Source organism: Malania oleifera, chromosome 1 (genome assembly GCF_029873635.1).
Source record: "Malania oleifera isolate guangnan ecotype guangnan chromosome 1, ASM2987363v1, whole genome shotgun sequence".
Classification (NCBI taxonomy): domain Eukaryota; kingdom Viridiplantae; phylum Streptophyta; class Magnoliopsida; order Santalales; family Ximeniaceae; genus Malania; species Malania oleifera.
This window is the reverse complement of record NC_080417.1, coordinates 9,633,652-9,648,168: the sequence shown is the minus strand read 5'-3', so window position 1 is coordinate 9,648,168 and position 14,517 is coordinate 9,633,652. Positions and strand designations below refer to the sequence as shown.

Genomic DNA, 14,517 nt, shown 5'->3' with positions numbered 1-14,517 from the left:
TGGCTCCTTTCTTTGTGTGTCTGTTCTGCTTTCCTTTAATACAATCTACACAAATGTCAAAGTCAGTGAAATTCAAATTTGAAAGTATTTCACTTTTTACTAATCTTTCCAGTCTTTCTTTGGAAAAATGACCTAACCGTTTATACCACAAGTAAGTAGATCGTTCATTCACTAAACTTCGTTTAGTACCAATACTATGATGCGAGGTTAAAAGAGTTTCAACATAATAATTATCAAGTTTTAACTTATATAATCCATCACAAAGCATACCACAACCAACCATACATGTATCCTTAAATAAACTGAAAAAACCTTCATTAAAGTTACAAGTGTACCCAGAAACAACTAATTTAGACAATGAAACTAAATTCCTAGAAATACTAGTAACATAAAAAGTCTCATATGAATCCAAACAATAACCAGTATTTAGGATTAAACGATAAGTCCCGACAGCTTCAACTGGCACTTTTATTCTATTCCCCATAAAGGTAAACTTCTCATTTGGGTTTATGTTCCAGATTGTAAGAAATCCCTGCATTATATTAGAAACATGAGTTGTGCATCCAGAATCAATCCACCAAGTATTATAAAGAACTTCAGCTAAATTTGATTCGAAACATACATAAGCACTAGACTTATCCTTCCTTTTGAACCAAACTTTCTGTTTCAAGCAATACTTCTGGTAATGTCCAAATTTTCCACAGAAACGACATTTGTCCTTACTTGATATCTTTTTCTGGATATGAGACGAGGATTCATTATCCTTTAAAGATCTTTTCCCCATTCAATATTTTTTTGCTTTATTTTCAGCTCCTTGATTGTTCACATAATGAATAGAGTGAATTCCTTTATTGTTAAGTCATGTTTCCTCTTGAACTAGCATATTGTGCAACTCATGCACATTCCATTTATCTTTCATGGTGTTATAGTTCATTTGAAATGGTCCATACTTAGTTAGTAATAAGTTTAAAATGAACTAAACAAGAAAATTTTCATTCACATCTATTCCCAAAGTTTTAAGTTTTACTGCAATATTTGTCATTTCAACAACATGCTCATGCATATTACGTGAACCATCAAACTTCATGGTGGTTAACGTACCCATTAATGTTCCAACAAGAGACTTATCTGCTATTTGAGAACGCTCTCCCATAAACTTTAAAACTCTTTAGCACTTTCAGTTTTGGGAATAACTGTCTTAATATTATTTGCAATACTCATTCGCATAAACATCAAATTTAACCTATTTGATCTTTCCCAATTATTGTAATAGGTTATTTCTTCAGCACTGCTAGAATCAGTAATAACAATATGCTGATCACTTAAGAGTGTCAAATCAAGATCCAATACACTGAGGTGAAATTGAACTTGTTCACTCCAATAAGCAAAATTCAACCCATTAAACATTGGATCAAATGAAGCATGCAAGTGTAACGATCCAGACACAGGTACTGCAAAAATTAATCATACTTAATGTTTTGAATGAAACATTTATAAGATCACAAACATAAATATATTAATGTTTTCCTTTGGGAAAAACACTAATGTAAAGAGCTTTGAAATGATGCTAATTAAATTTTTAATTTTAACATTACTTTGGTAACATTGTATGCACTCATTATAAGTATCTATTATCTTTGGATAAATAGATAAAATAATAATAATAATAATAATAATAATAATAATAATAATAATAATAATAATATCAAAACATTATCCTTATATTATAAGAACAATTAATCAACTTTTGGGTGATTCTTGATATCTTATAATAATTTAATATCATTCTAACATAAAACATATGAGTACTTTACTTAATGATTTAATTACTTTGGTGATTAAAATCAAAAATACTTTATAACATTAAAATGTTAAAATATTGTGAGTAATGTAAACATGTTGTCAAAATACTTATATAGACTCATATTAGCATGCATTAGCATGTCTTGACTCATAAACTAAAATTTAACAAAACATGAACATTTAATCAAAAAAAAAATCATGAGTTTCTAAAACCTAAGCTCTGATACCACATGCAAATTTAATATAAACATGATTTAATTATTGGATCTTCAAAACTCATAATTTTATTCAACAAATAAAAAACTCATATCTTGATCCATGCTTCCAATTGAATATCTTTGGACTGTGTTTCTCTATCTCACAACCTTACGTTTCCTTGTACTTTTCTTAATTTGATGGAAAAGTAGCACAAGCTTCCTATGATGACATAGGACCAGCCCCAACCACCTTTATATACTAATCATTTTCATCAAGTGATTAATTAACATTCATAACTTATCATATTTATAACTCGTCAAATTTCAAGAAGTCAATAGAAATCATTATTGTAAATAGACTCTTCATATTTGGGAAACCAATATTATTATAACATTATTATATTTAAAAACCTTTCATATCATGTACATAAATATAATCATAATTTAAAACCTTTCATATTACTTAAATAAATATATTCATAATTTTATTTGAGACAATTTATTTATGTCTTACATCAACCTATCACAAAAACTTAAATTAGTAAGTCTCGGATCCATTCATGTATATAAACTAATCATTCTTCACTTAAATTATTTTATGTAAAACAATTTGGACAAGTAACATTTTCAATAATATTAATTTAAAATTTATATTATGCACTGTAACTTTTAGAGATTTATATTTGTCGCCATGTGCTTTCAACTAAGGAATGAACATTAAACATGTAATGTTAGATGCTATAATATTACATTTTTTTCATTATTAAAACATATTATAATATTAATTTATAACTTTTATCCTATAATATATACTCTATGATTCTAAATAGTTAAAGCAAATTATTATATATATCATTTTATAAATATAATTTCATAGAACAGATAGTTAGTGATACAATGAATTATCTATATTATCACAACATCAAATGGTACTACTTAGTTTGATCGATATTATAGTAGCTTATTATGTACAATGATATTATAATAAAGGGATGCCTACATTCAACAAGTCAAAATAATAGGAACAATTTAGTCCCAAGAATATATGTCATAGTTATAAATTAGGGTTGTTCAAAAATTATGTTGAGTTTAAGTTGAAATTTCAATAGAAAAGACTATATCAATTTGCATAGTACTTGCTAACAATAGTTTGAAATAACTTATTATAATACTTTTTAAATAATTATTTTAATTTTTTTATAAAAAATAATTATTTTTCTTAAAAATAAATTTAAAACAAATTTTAAATAAATATTTATTTTTAGTTAAATAAAAATAAAAATTTATTAAAATAAGTACTTATAAAATTTAGGGCAAAAGATGCTCGCCGCCCTGAGATTTGTTAAAAATGACATAGATCTCACATGAGAATTTAAAAATCTTAAGAACCTCCCCTAAAATTTGTCAAAAATGATACAGACATTTTCTGAAATTTTAAAAATTTCACAGATCTCTTTTAAGATTTGTCAAAAAGTCTGGGTTTAAAAATGTATCTTTTTTACAAAATTCAAGGCGAAATTTGTATTTTTTGACAAACCTGAAAATTTTGAAATCTCAAGAAATATTTTTTTCAAAATTTTGAAACTTTAATAAATATTATTATCTTTTTATTAAATTTGAGGAGTGGTTAATGTGTTTGGTCATAAAATTTATTTTTTAAGACGTTTGAATGGGACAAAATCAAACACGCCTGAGTTTGAAAAATACGCACCTTACTTTAAAACACACTTTTTATTTGGTGAGCAGTGGTAGCTGAAGCTGAATCCAGCAGAAGAAGCTGATGACTTCGCTTGCCGAAGATCCCATATGGCCGAATCCAAATTTGGAGTTTTGCGCCTTTAGACTATAAAAGAAATAAATGCCACGAGTCCCACTGCCCATAGGTTTTCCAAATTAAACAAAACCATACGCTGCCACCCGATTCCAACTCCACTGTATTTCATGTTTCCCTCCCCAATAGCAAGCCCATTTCCCCAAACACCCCAATTTCCAAACAAGAAAAGAAAAGAAAATTCAATTCCCCCAGCAACTGCTCATTATCGTTATTCAGATTTTGCATCCCTTCCAGAAGCCACATGAGTTGCCCCGCACTGCCCTTTTTGTCACCTCATCCAATATGCCAAAAGAATCCCATGTTTTTTCCCACTTACCGGCACCAATTTCCATGTGATCCCCATCTACCACGAATCTAAATTCCCGTGTTTGCCTCCTTTTCTTTTTTCCTTTTCCAAACTCTTCATGCTGCTCGTGTTCAATTCCCTTGAATTGCATTTCCATTTCTGAGATTATGAAGACGACGTCGCATTCTCTGAGACTCTGTCTCCCGCTCGTTTTCTTTTCCTGCTTCTGTGTTGCCCAGCCGCGCGACTCCGACATCTTGATTCGGGCCAAGAATGTCCAGCTCGTTGACCCGGGTGGACGGCTCGCCGACTGGGTTCAGACCGGCGACGACTCAGCTCCCTGCAACTGGACCGGCATTACATGCGACTTCAGGAATCTCGCCGTTGTGTCCATCGACTTCACCGGGTTTGGCATCGGAGGGGGATTCCCGGCGGATTTCTGCCGGCTTCCGACGCTTCGGAGTCTCATTCTCGCAGATAATAATTTCGGCGGCCGCATCTTGTTCCAGTTTATCACTCCGTGCTTTCAGCTACGCCACCTGGACCTCGCCTCCAACATGTTCGTCGGGGAGTTGCCGGAGTTCGTGCCGGAGTTTTCCAAGTTGCGGACCTTGAATCTCTCCTTTAATAACTTCACTGGCGAGATTCCGGAGAGTTTTGGCCGGTTTCCCGCGCTTAAAACGCTTTGTCTCTACCAGAACTTGCTGAACGGTTCGATACCGGCGTTCTTAGGGAATCTCACTGAATTAACTCGGCTCGAACTCGCGTACAATCCCTTCAAACCAGGTCCGCTGCCTTCGGAGATTGGTAACTTAACAAAGCTCGAAAATCTATGGCTTACGCAATTGAACCTTGTTGGAGAGATTCCGGAATCGGTCGGTAAGCTCGTCGCACTCAAGAATTTCGATCTCTCAGGCAACCTTCTCTCCGGTACGATTCCAGATAGTATCGGAGGATTGAGAAGCATATGGCAACTTGAGCTTTACCTAAATAATCTCTCAGGTGAATTGCCGGAGAGTTTAGCGAATTTGACTTCTCTGCGCTACTTTGATGCATCGCAGAACAATCTCACTGGGAATATACCGGATAAGGTCGCCGGTATGCAGCTCATTTCGTTCAATCTCAACGACAATAGTCTGAACGGCTCGATTCCAGAAATTCTTGTTTCCAATCCTAACCTTAAACAATTGAAGTTCTTTAATAACCGCTTTTCGGGTAAGCTGCCGAGAAATTTGGGCCTCAACTCTGATCTTGAAGATTTTGATGTCTCCGGAAACGAGCTAACAGGGGAGCTGCCACAGAATCTCTGCCAAAGAAACAAGCTTCACAATCTTATCACTCTCAATAACAGATTATCAGGAAGTCTACCAGAATCATACGGCGATTGCAATTCTCTCTCCTATGTACGGGTCTCCAACAATGAGCTCTCCGGAGAAATCCCTGCACGTTTTTGGAGTCTCCCTCGGCTTTGGCTTCTTGAATTAGAACAAAATAGACTCCGAGGTTCAATTCCTTCAACAATCTCCCATGCTCGCGGCCTCAAAAGTCTATTAATCTCCAGTAACAATTTCTCCGGCCATTTGCCTGCCGAGATCTGTAACTTACAGGAACTTGTGGTCGTCGATGTCAGCAGAAATAATTTTTTCGGCCAGCTGCCGTCGTGTATAACCAAATTGAAGAAGTTACAGAAGCTGGATCTTCAAGGGAACTTCTTCTCCGGCGACATCCCGAGCACTGTGAGCTCCTGGACTGTTCTTACCGAGCTTAACTTATCTACAAACAGATTCTCCGGACAAATTCCGTCTCATCTTGGAAATCTACCGGTGCTAACGTTCCTGGATCTCTCGGGAAACGCACTTTCCGGAGAAATCCCGGCAGCGTTGACCAAGCTTCAGCTCAACGAGTTCAACGTTTCCGACAACGAACTAGAAGGCGAAGTGCCCAGCGGGTTCGACGTCAAGCATTTCGTCCCTAGTCTATTGGGTAACCCGAAACTATGCAGTCCGGATATGAAACCTCTTCCTCCATGCCCGAAATCCAAACCCGAGAACTTACACCCGATTCTGATATCCATTTTAGCCTTCATGGCTCTAATTCTTCTAGCCTTGATTCTGTGGATGCTATGGTTCTTCACGACCAAAACCGGAGCATTTCGCGCCAAAGCGAAGCGCCTATGGGACGTAACGGCATTCCACCGGGTCGGATTCACCGAGGTGGAAATACTAGAATCGCTAAAGGAAGAAGACCTGATCGGGATGGGAGGGTCAGGTCGGGTCTACCGGGTGAAGCTCAAATCCGGACACACCGTGGCGGTTAAGAGATTGTGGGGAGGTAACCGGAAACAGGAGACGGAGGCGGTTTTCCGGTCGGAGGTGGAGACGTTGGGAAGAGTCCGCCACAGCAACATCGTGAAACTGCTTTTGAGTTGCAGCTTCGAGGATTTCCGGGTTCTTGTTTACGAGTACATGGAGAACGGGAGCTTGGGGGATATGTTGCACGGGGAGAAGGGTGGAGGTGGTGTGTTGGACTGGGCCAAGCGGTTGACGATAGCGGTGGGGGCGGCCCATGGGCTGGCCTATCTCCACCACGACTGTCGGCCGGCAATTGTTCACAGGGACGTCAAGTCCAATAATATACTGTTGGACGAGGAGTTTGGGCCGCGCGTGGCGGATTTTGGGCTGGCCAAGACGTTGGAGCACGAGGTTGGGGCGGGTGCGTGCGTCATGTCGCAGATCGCTGGCTCCTGTGGCTACATTGCGCCGGGTGAGTTTTAAAGGGAAGAAAATATTTGTGTTTGGGACATGAATTTTTATGGGTCTTAAATTTTTTTTGTAAAATTATTTACCACATTTTTATTTATCTCGTAAATATAAATAAGATGTATATATATATATATATATATATATATACATATATACTGTTAATTAATTTATTTATTTCTTAACTGTTGTAATGCCTAGAACAAGAATTCATTTGGAAGAAAATCATACCATTTACATAATATTTTATCTAATCTAAATTTAATATCTAAAAATTTGTTCACCCAAATATAAGATAAGTGTAGATTATCTAATTTTATTTGATTTTTTTTATAAATATTTTATTTTAAAAAATAATAATAATTTTTTTTGCTACAAAATGATACACACTATTTATACTTCTATATAAAAAAAATTATTTTTTTAGCAATATTTTATTTTACTCCTTAAAAATATAGATATTTTTATCCATTAAAATAATTTGTACATCCTAACCATATTTTATACAAATATGAATATTTTTATCAACTAAAATGAGCACTAAACAACAATGTTTGTGCTCGAGTATTTTATTTCATTCAAACTCATTTATTATATATAGGATAAAAAGTACTCACCTCTCTTGATATTTGATAAAAAAGACAGATACTTTCTTGAGGTTTCAAAAATATCATAAACTTCTCTTAAGATTTGCTAAAAAGATATAAACATTTCTTCAAAAAACTTATCTTTTTGTAGTTTATAAGGTATCTTTTTAACAAATCACAAGAAAGATACTTAAAATTCTTAAAAGCTTAGGAGAGATCGAAAATTTTTGAAATCTTATGGAAGGTCGTTGTGTTCTACTAAACTTGAAGGAATGTCAGTGTCTTTTTATCAAATCTAAGTGTCTTTTACTCTATTTATAATCTCTATTGATTTGTTATATTTTTTATTTTTATCTCACTTTACTCATGACCCAACTTTAAAAAAGTAAATTAATTGCTTTGTATTTTTTATTTTATTTTTTAAATATTCTAATTTGGAGATGGGCTTGTTATGCGAGTTGCAGAGTATGCATACACAACAAAAGTGAATGAGAAGAGCGACGTGTACAGCTTTGGGGTGGTGTTGATGGAGTTGGTGAGTGGGAAGAGGCCAAACGACCCCTCCTTCTTCTTTGACGATGACACCAAGAAAGGCAAAGACATGGTGCAATGGGTCACTCAGGCTGTCCTGTCTTCTTCCCCTGGAGTGAAGCTGAAGAAGCTGGCGGACCCAAGAATGAATGCATCAACAGGGCGCGAGCATGAAGAGATGGCCAAAGTTTTGGATGTTGCCCTTCTCTGTACTGCCCCTCTTCCCTCCAACAGGCCCACCATGAGAAGAGTTGTTGAATTGCTCAGGGATTGCTCCTCCTCACCCCCTCCCCCTAAACAACGCCTTACCAAACTCCCATAATTGGAATTCACACCAACCTACCATCTCTCTCGGTCCGACTACTAGCTAGGTGAGTTAAGTTTTACGTGAAGGAACCTTCATTGCAAGTCTTTTTCCCTTTTTCCGATCCTATTTTCTTTCAAAAAAGAGAGTAAAAGTAATTTATAGAAGAATAAATATTCATTACAGAGGATAAGGTAGTTGCCATAAGCATGTTTCATGACGAAGAAATTGTTGTCTATGACTAGTTTGGGATTAGTATGTGTGTGTGTGTGTGTGCAATGCAAGTTTTGTAAGATTCAAAATATGGTTACCAAGTTAATTTTGGTTTTAAAAAAAAAATGACCAATATAGACAAACATTACTGAATATAATTATAATTAAAATAATATATTCATTTATGTAGACACAAATTGAAGGTTAACATATTTACATGAGCGATTCAAGAACATCACAAGTAAAAGGTGAATGTAAGATACCCTTGAAAGTAATTCTTTGAAAAAATTTCCAATCAAACAATATTTACCATCATCGCTCTCTCAAAACAACTCCCATCAAACTCGCATAATGAGTTATGGAAAATGTGATGTAATGGTGCAATGAAAGTTATTTTATTTTATTTGCCTGCTCACGACCCTATAAGGGTAGGTATAATGCCTAGACCCAAGCACTCCAAAGTGCCCAAAGGGCACAATCATATTATTAAATATCAACAAATGCCTCCAACACAATTCATAATGTTCTAATAAAAACTTGAACCTCCAATAGGGAACCATTGAGCCAAAGGTCTTGTTTGGGTCATAGGAGTTATCACTATATATCATGTGCATGGGCGTTTCTTGTGGTTGGCATGTCCCAGTTCTATTAGGACCCTGTGAGCATCCAAAAGAAAGTGGCACCAAGAAATTTACGTAGTTTGGTAAAAAACAACCTACATCCACGGAGCACACACCAGCTATTCAATAACTCGCCGGAAAATGTTACAATTCTCTTTCTCTTTCTCTTTCTCTTTCTCTCTCTCTCTCTTCCTCCCTTCTTCCTCACAGCTCTCTCTGCACTCTCTATGCTCTCTCTACACTGTGCTATGCTGTGCTATTCTGAGCTATTGTATTATATAAAACATCTTCCACAACCCTCCTTTTATAGGGCTAGGATTAAATTACAATTAAGATAAAATTTAATCAAGAATGAGAGTTACAACAAAGAGATAAATTGCACTATAAATTCCACCGCGTGAAATTAAATTCACCACGCATTTTCTGACTCAGCAACAACGCATCTCTAGCTGTATTTTTGGCTCCATCTCTAACAATCTCCCACTTGGAGACAGAGACACCTTCTCAACCAGTATCATGAATAAATGATGTGCTCATAATATGTGTCTTCAAGCATGAAGACCAACTGAAGTTGAACACAACTTCAGCTTCTCTGTAGTTGCCACCTTCCTGTCTTCTCGATTTCTACGGACTAATCTGATGGCTATCATCTTCACAACTGGTGTAAAAATGCCGGTGTAGTCAATCCTGTCCTTCTGTTTTAAGTCTTTGACTACCAACTGAGGCTTGTACCTTCTAGAGCCGTCATGCTCCTCTTCGATTCTGTACACCCACTTGTTGTGAAGGCCTTTGGACAACTTCCACGTTCTTTTGGAGGTGAGAGACTTCATCTCATCCTTCATCGCAAGCTCCCACTTGCTCATATCTGCCACTTGACATGCTTTATCATTTCATTCGGGCTCTCCTCCATCTGTAGGAAGTAAGTAATCAATATACCTTCTGTCTGGTATATGGAACTGAGTAGATCTCCTAAGCTCTGGAGCTGGAGTAGGAGATGGTGGTGTGACGATCTGCTCCACTGGTTCCTCCACCTGAGGATTCTCGGTATTCTGCTAATGTGTCCTAACACATTCATGGGTGTTTATCTGGAAACTAACCCTCTTCTGTTTCCTGACTATACAATCCTCACACATGTCAACCTGCACTGACTGTAGACCACTCAAATTTTCCTTTGAGTGCTTCACTCTGAGTCCCTTCTCGCTCATGTGACCAAGTCGTTGGTGCCAGATGTTGCTGTCGCCATTTCCTGCAGCAACTAAAATAGACATTGAAGTATTGAAGGTTAGAAAAAGTGTTCCTCTTTTCTTACCTCGCACAATCATTAGTACACCCTTTGAGACTTTCCATTCATCGCCAATGAATTTTGTCGTGTATCCCTCATCTACCAGCTGAACCACTGAGATCAAATTCTTTCTCAAGTCTGGAATATACCTGACATCCTTCAACTTCCATAATGACCCATTTATATTGATCTTCACAACTCCCTTGCCGGTTACGTCACAAGGTTGATCGTTGCCAAGGTACACCTTACCAAAATTACCTGGTGTGTACTCCTCTAGGCAAACTCTGCAGCATGTAGCATGAAATGAGGCTCCGGAGTCTATGACTCAAGACTCCTGTTTGCTCTCCGAAGAGAAGATCAACATCTCATCATTCTCAGAAGCAATATTTGCTTCTGTCTTTGCCCTCGTCTCGAATTCTTTTTTCTGACTCTTGCACTGGTTCCTGTAATGACCAGTCTTTCCACAGTTCCAGCACTCAATAACTTTAGTGTTCTGGGAACTTGTGTCCTGAGTACCTTTGGGATTTTTGGATTGAGACTGCCTGGGCCTAGATCTGTCACGATTGTTTGATCGTCCATGCCTGTTTCCTCTGCCTCGACTCTCCATGTTCAAGGCTGAACTCAAATTGGAGCTATGGTTCGGCTGCATTCTTATTTCCTCCGTCAAAATCATGTTGATGACCTCATCGTATACAAGTTTCAATTTTCCTGCGGAGCTACTGATGGCAGTGACGACACCATTCCAATTTTTAGGCAGCTGATTGAGAATCAGTAGAGCCCGAATCTCATCATCAAACGTTATCCCTACTGAGGCGAGTTGATCAAACAACTCATTTAAGTTATTCAGATGCCTGCTGAAACTCCCACCTACAAACATATTCATCGTAAATAGTCTTTTCATGAGATGTACCTTGTTTGCGGCTAAAGGCTGCTCGTACATATTTGAGAACGCATCCATCAGAGACTTGGTGGATGTTATATGCTTGATATTGAACGCCACAGATTTCGACAACGTCATTCTGATGTCTCCGAGGGCTTTTCGATCAAGCAACTCCCACTCGTCCTCGTTCATGGATGTTGGCTTACCCTTCAACGGTAAGTGCAATTCCTTCCCAAACAAAAAGTATTCTATCTGCATCTTCCAGAAACCAAAATTGTTCCCGTTGAACATTTCAATTTTTGAGCTCTTTTCATTCGACATCTCGATTTTCTAATCTAGAGATGGAATTAGCTCAAATAGATAACACGGATGGATTCAAAACGATCGAAAACCCTAGAAATGGTTCGAGTCGCTCGAAAAATGGACCCAAAACGATCCCGAAAAGCTCAGTCAAACCTGGTCAAACCTCTGACGTGGCATTGCGAACGTGGCAGTGGGGTCCACCTGCTGACGTGGAAGTGGGGCTCACTTGATGATGTGGCAGTGGCCTACTGGCGTGGCGCCTCTGCCACGTGGCACTCCTACTGGCGTTTGCGCGGTATGCGCGCTAACGTGGCGCTGAGGTTCACCCGGATCTGAGTCACCTGCAGGGTCGGGTCGAGGCTGAACGGGCGAAGAAGATGCGTGCGGTGCGTGCAGCGCGTGAGGAGATGTTCTCCGGCGCGTGGACGGCGCGTGAAGAGGCATCTTGCTCCGGCAAGGCGCGTGCGGGCTTGTCTGAACTCCGTTCAAGCTTCGGCGGACACCCTTCTCTTCGTCTCAGAGAGGTGAATACGATGGTGGCCTCAAAACACACTTTCGATCTACTGGACAGAGTTCTAAATTTTGGGATCACTTCCGATTTGGATTTTCTGCTCCAACCGGGCTCTGATACCCCTTGTTAGGACCCTGTAAGCATTCAGAAGAAAGTGACACCAAGAAATTTACGTGGTTCGGTCAAAAACGACCTACGTCCACGGAGCACACACCAACTATTCAATAACTCACCGAAAAATGTTACAATTCTCTCTCTCTCTCTCTCTCTCTTCCTCCCTTCTTCCTCACAACTCTCTCTGCACTCTCTGTGCTCTCTCTGCACTGTGCTATGTTGTGCTATTTTGAGCTATTGTATTATATAAAACATCTTCCACAACCCTCCTTTTATAGGACTAGGATTAAATTACAATTAAGATAAAATTTAATCAAGAATGAGAGTTACAACAAAGAGATAAATTGCACCATAAATTCCACCGCGTGAAATTAAATTCACCACGCGTTTTTTGACTCAGCAACAACGCGTCTCCAGCTATGTTTCTGGCTCCATCTCTAACAAGTTCAACTTCAATTCTCATTTGTTATTTACAATTTATTTAAAATTATGCTTGTAAAATATTAGTAGTATAATACTAATATTTGTACAAAATTACATTACATAATACATCACATTGATTGAAAATAAATTTATTTCTTTACAAAATAATTTGATATTAGTTGAATTTAATCTATGATTGAGGAATTCTTTAAAAGATATTAAGGTTACGTTTGGTTTATGGAATGCTTATTTTCAAGAATAGATTAGTTTTAATAGGTTAGTTATAATTAGATATATAAGAAATTATGTTGTTATTATACAGTATATAAAAATATGAAATATTTTATGAGTCTATAATAAGGAATAGACGAAAAATAACTTGTAAGGACCCGACCCGAGAAATGTGGATTAAATAAATAAGAAAAGGGGAAGGAATTTAAAAAGGTGAAAACAGCAGGGCTTGTCGACGAGGCTCTTTCTCTCATCGATGAAGTCTCTTCTGTGACTCGTCGGCGAGGTTCAAAGGATCGTCGACGAGTGGATACCAGGAGATTTTGGGAATTTTGGAATCTCGGGCTCATCGGAGAGGCCAACTCCGTTGTCAACGAACACCCTTCTTCTGATCGTCAACGAGTTTGGCCGGGTCAACTAAATTATGAATATCTATTTTTTTACTTCATGGTTAAGAAACTCAAAAATTCTCTCTTTCTCTATCTCTTTAGAACCGACGAACTCTCTCTCTCTCTCTCTCTCTCTCTCTCTCTCTCTCTCTCTCTCTCTCTTCGACCCTCCACTGTTCGTCACCCGAATCCACGATCTGACGTTACTACGTGGATCAGGGGGAAAACCTCTACGGTTATAGCGAATCAGATATTCGTTTTGAGGATTTTCGAATTTCATCTTGAAATCAAGGTAAGGGTCTAAGTTCGTTTTTAGTTCGATAGATCTATATTTAATAGGATTGTGTTGAAGTACTGTTCTTCGATTTATAGGTTCTAAGAACTTGGTTCACTATTTTGGGAGTTGTATAGTTCGTGTTTCGAAGTTCGGGGAAAGGTAAGGGGATTTGTTTACATCAATCATTTTAGAAAACTAAACTGCCAGAAAGTTAGCTTATGTTTATATGCACGTATTGACTGCTTATTTGCAAAATTTCACTAGGTAAAAATGTCGGTTTTACAATTTTACGGTTTTAGTAAAAATAAGGATTTTGGCATATGATCTCCAAAATTTTCAAAACTTCATTATTTGCATTAAACTTAACGTAGGAGATGCTTGAACTCCTTATTTTCCGTTTAAATCTTACTTTTCAAGTTATATACTATGTATAGCGGATTTTTGATCAAATGAGTGTGGCATATGATATGAAATGGAATATACTGAATCTATTTAAATACGTATATGAACTATGGGAACTGGAGTTCCATTTTGTTATCTAAAAATGTGGAAAACAAGTATCGGTTATATACCGAGCTTTGTATGTGAAAAGGGTTAAATCGAGAATGTGTGCACCAGTTTATACCACAATATGTGTTGGCCCGGATATATGTCTAGAAGGGGGGTGAATAGACATCTTTTGTGGATATAGCACTTTCTCTACAATCACAAAGTTTTCTTAACAAGAGCAAGGGTATTATATCATAGTATATATTTAAAGCAAATAGCAATAAGTGAGCAAAACAAGAGAGAAGGGATGAGAGAAGCTTAACACAACGAATGTTAACGTGGTTCGGCACCAAGCCTACGTCCACGCCTTGAGACCAATTCAAGGATTCCCCAAATCCACTATGTAACCCTCCTTTGCTGGTGGAGAAGCCTTTACAAACCAACTACTCACCAAGAGCTTAACAATGGTGCTCACCTAGAGTCA

At 37.5% G+C, this 14,517-nt stretch overlaps 1 protein-coding gene and 1 long non-coding RNA gene across 2 annotated transcripts; one reads left to right on the top strand and one right to left on the bottom strand.

Moving 5' to 3' along the window:
* Positions 1-295: 295 nt before the first annotated feature.
* LOC131143736 (uncharacterized) lies at positions 296-3,835 on the bottom strand. Its single transcript, XR_009133665.1, has 2 exons — positions 3,712-3,835; positions 296-532 (listed from the first exon to the last, which is right to left on the bottom strand). It is a non-coding gene; the product is annotated as an uncharacterized LOC131143736 (long non-coding RNA).
* Positions 3,769-8,605, top strand: LOC131143728 (LRR receptor-like serine/threonine-protein kinase HSL2). Its single transcript, XM_058092006.1, has 2 exons — positions 3,769-6,883; positions 7,931-8,605. The coding sequence occupies exons 1-2, from the start codon at positions 4,288-4,290 to the stop codon at positions 8,317-8,319; spliced, it is 2,985 nt and encodes a 994-aa protein (XP_057947989.1). The 5' UTR covers positions 3,769-4,287; the 3' UTR covers positions 8,320-8,605.
* Positions 8,606-14,517: the final 5,912 nt, after the last annotated feature.

What these genes read in the sequence shown, in the direction of transcription:
- LOC131143728 (XM_058092006.1), top strand. Translation starts at nt 4,288, where the DNA reads ATGAAGACGACGTCGCATTCTCTGAGACTCTGTCTCCCGCTCGTTTTC. An exon ending in CTGTGGCTACATTGCGCCGG is followed by an intron (nt 6,884 to 7,930) that starts GTGAGTTTTAAA and finishes TGCGAGTTGCAG; the next exon opens with AGTATGCATACACAACAAAA.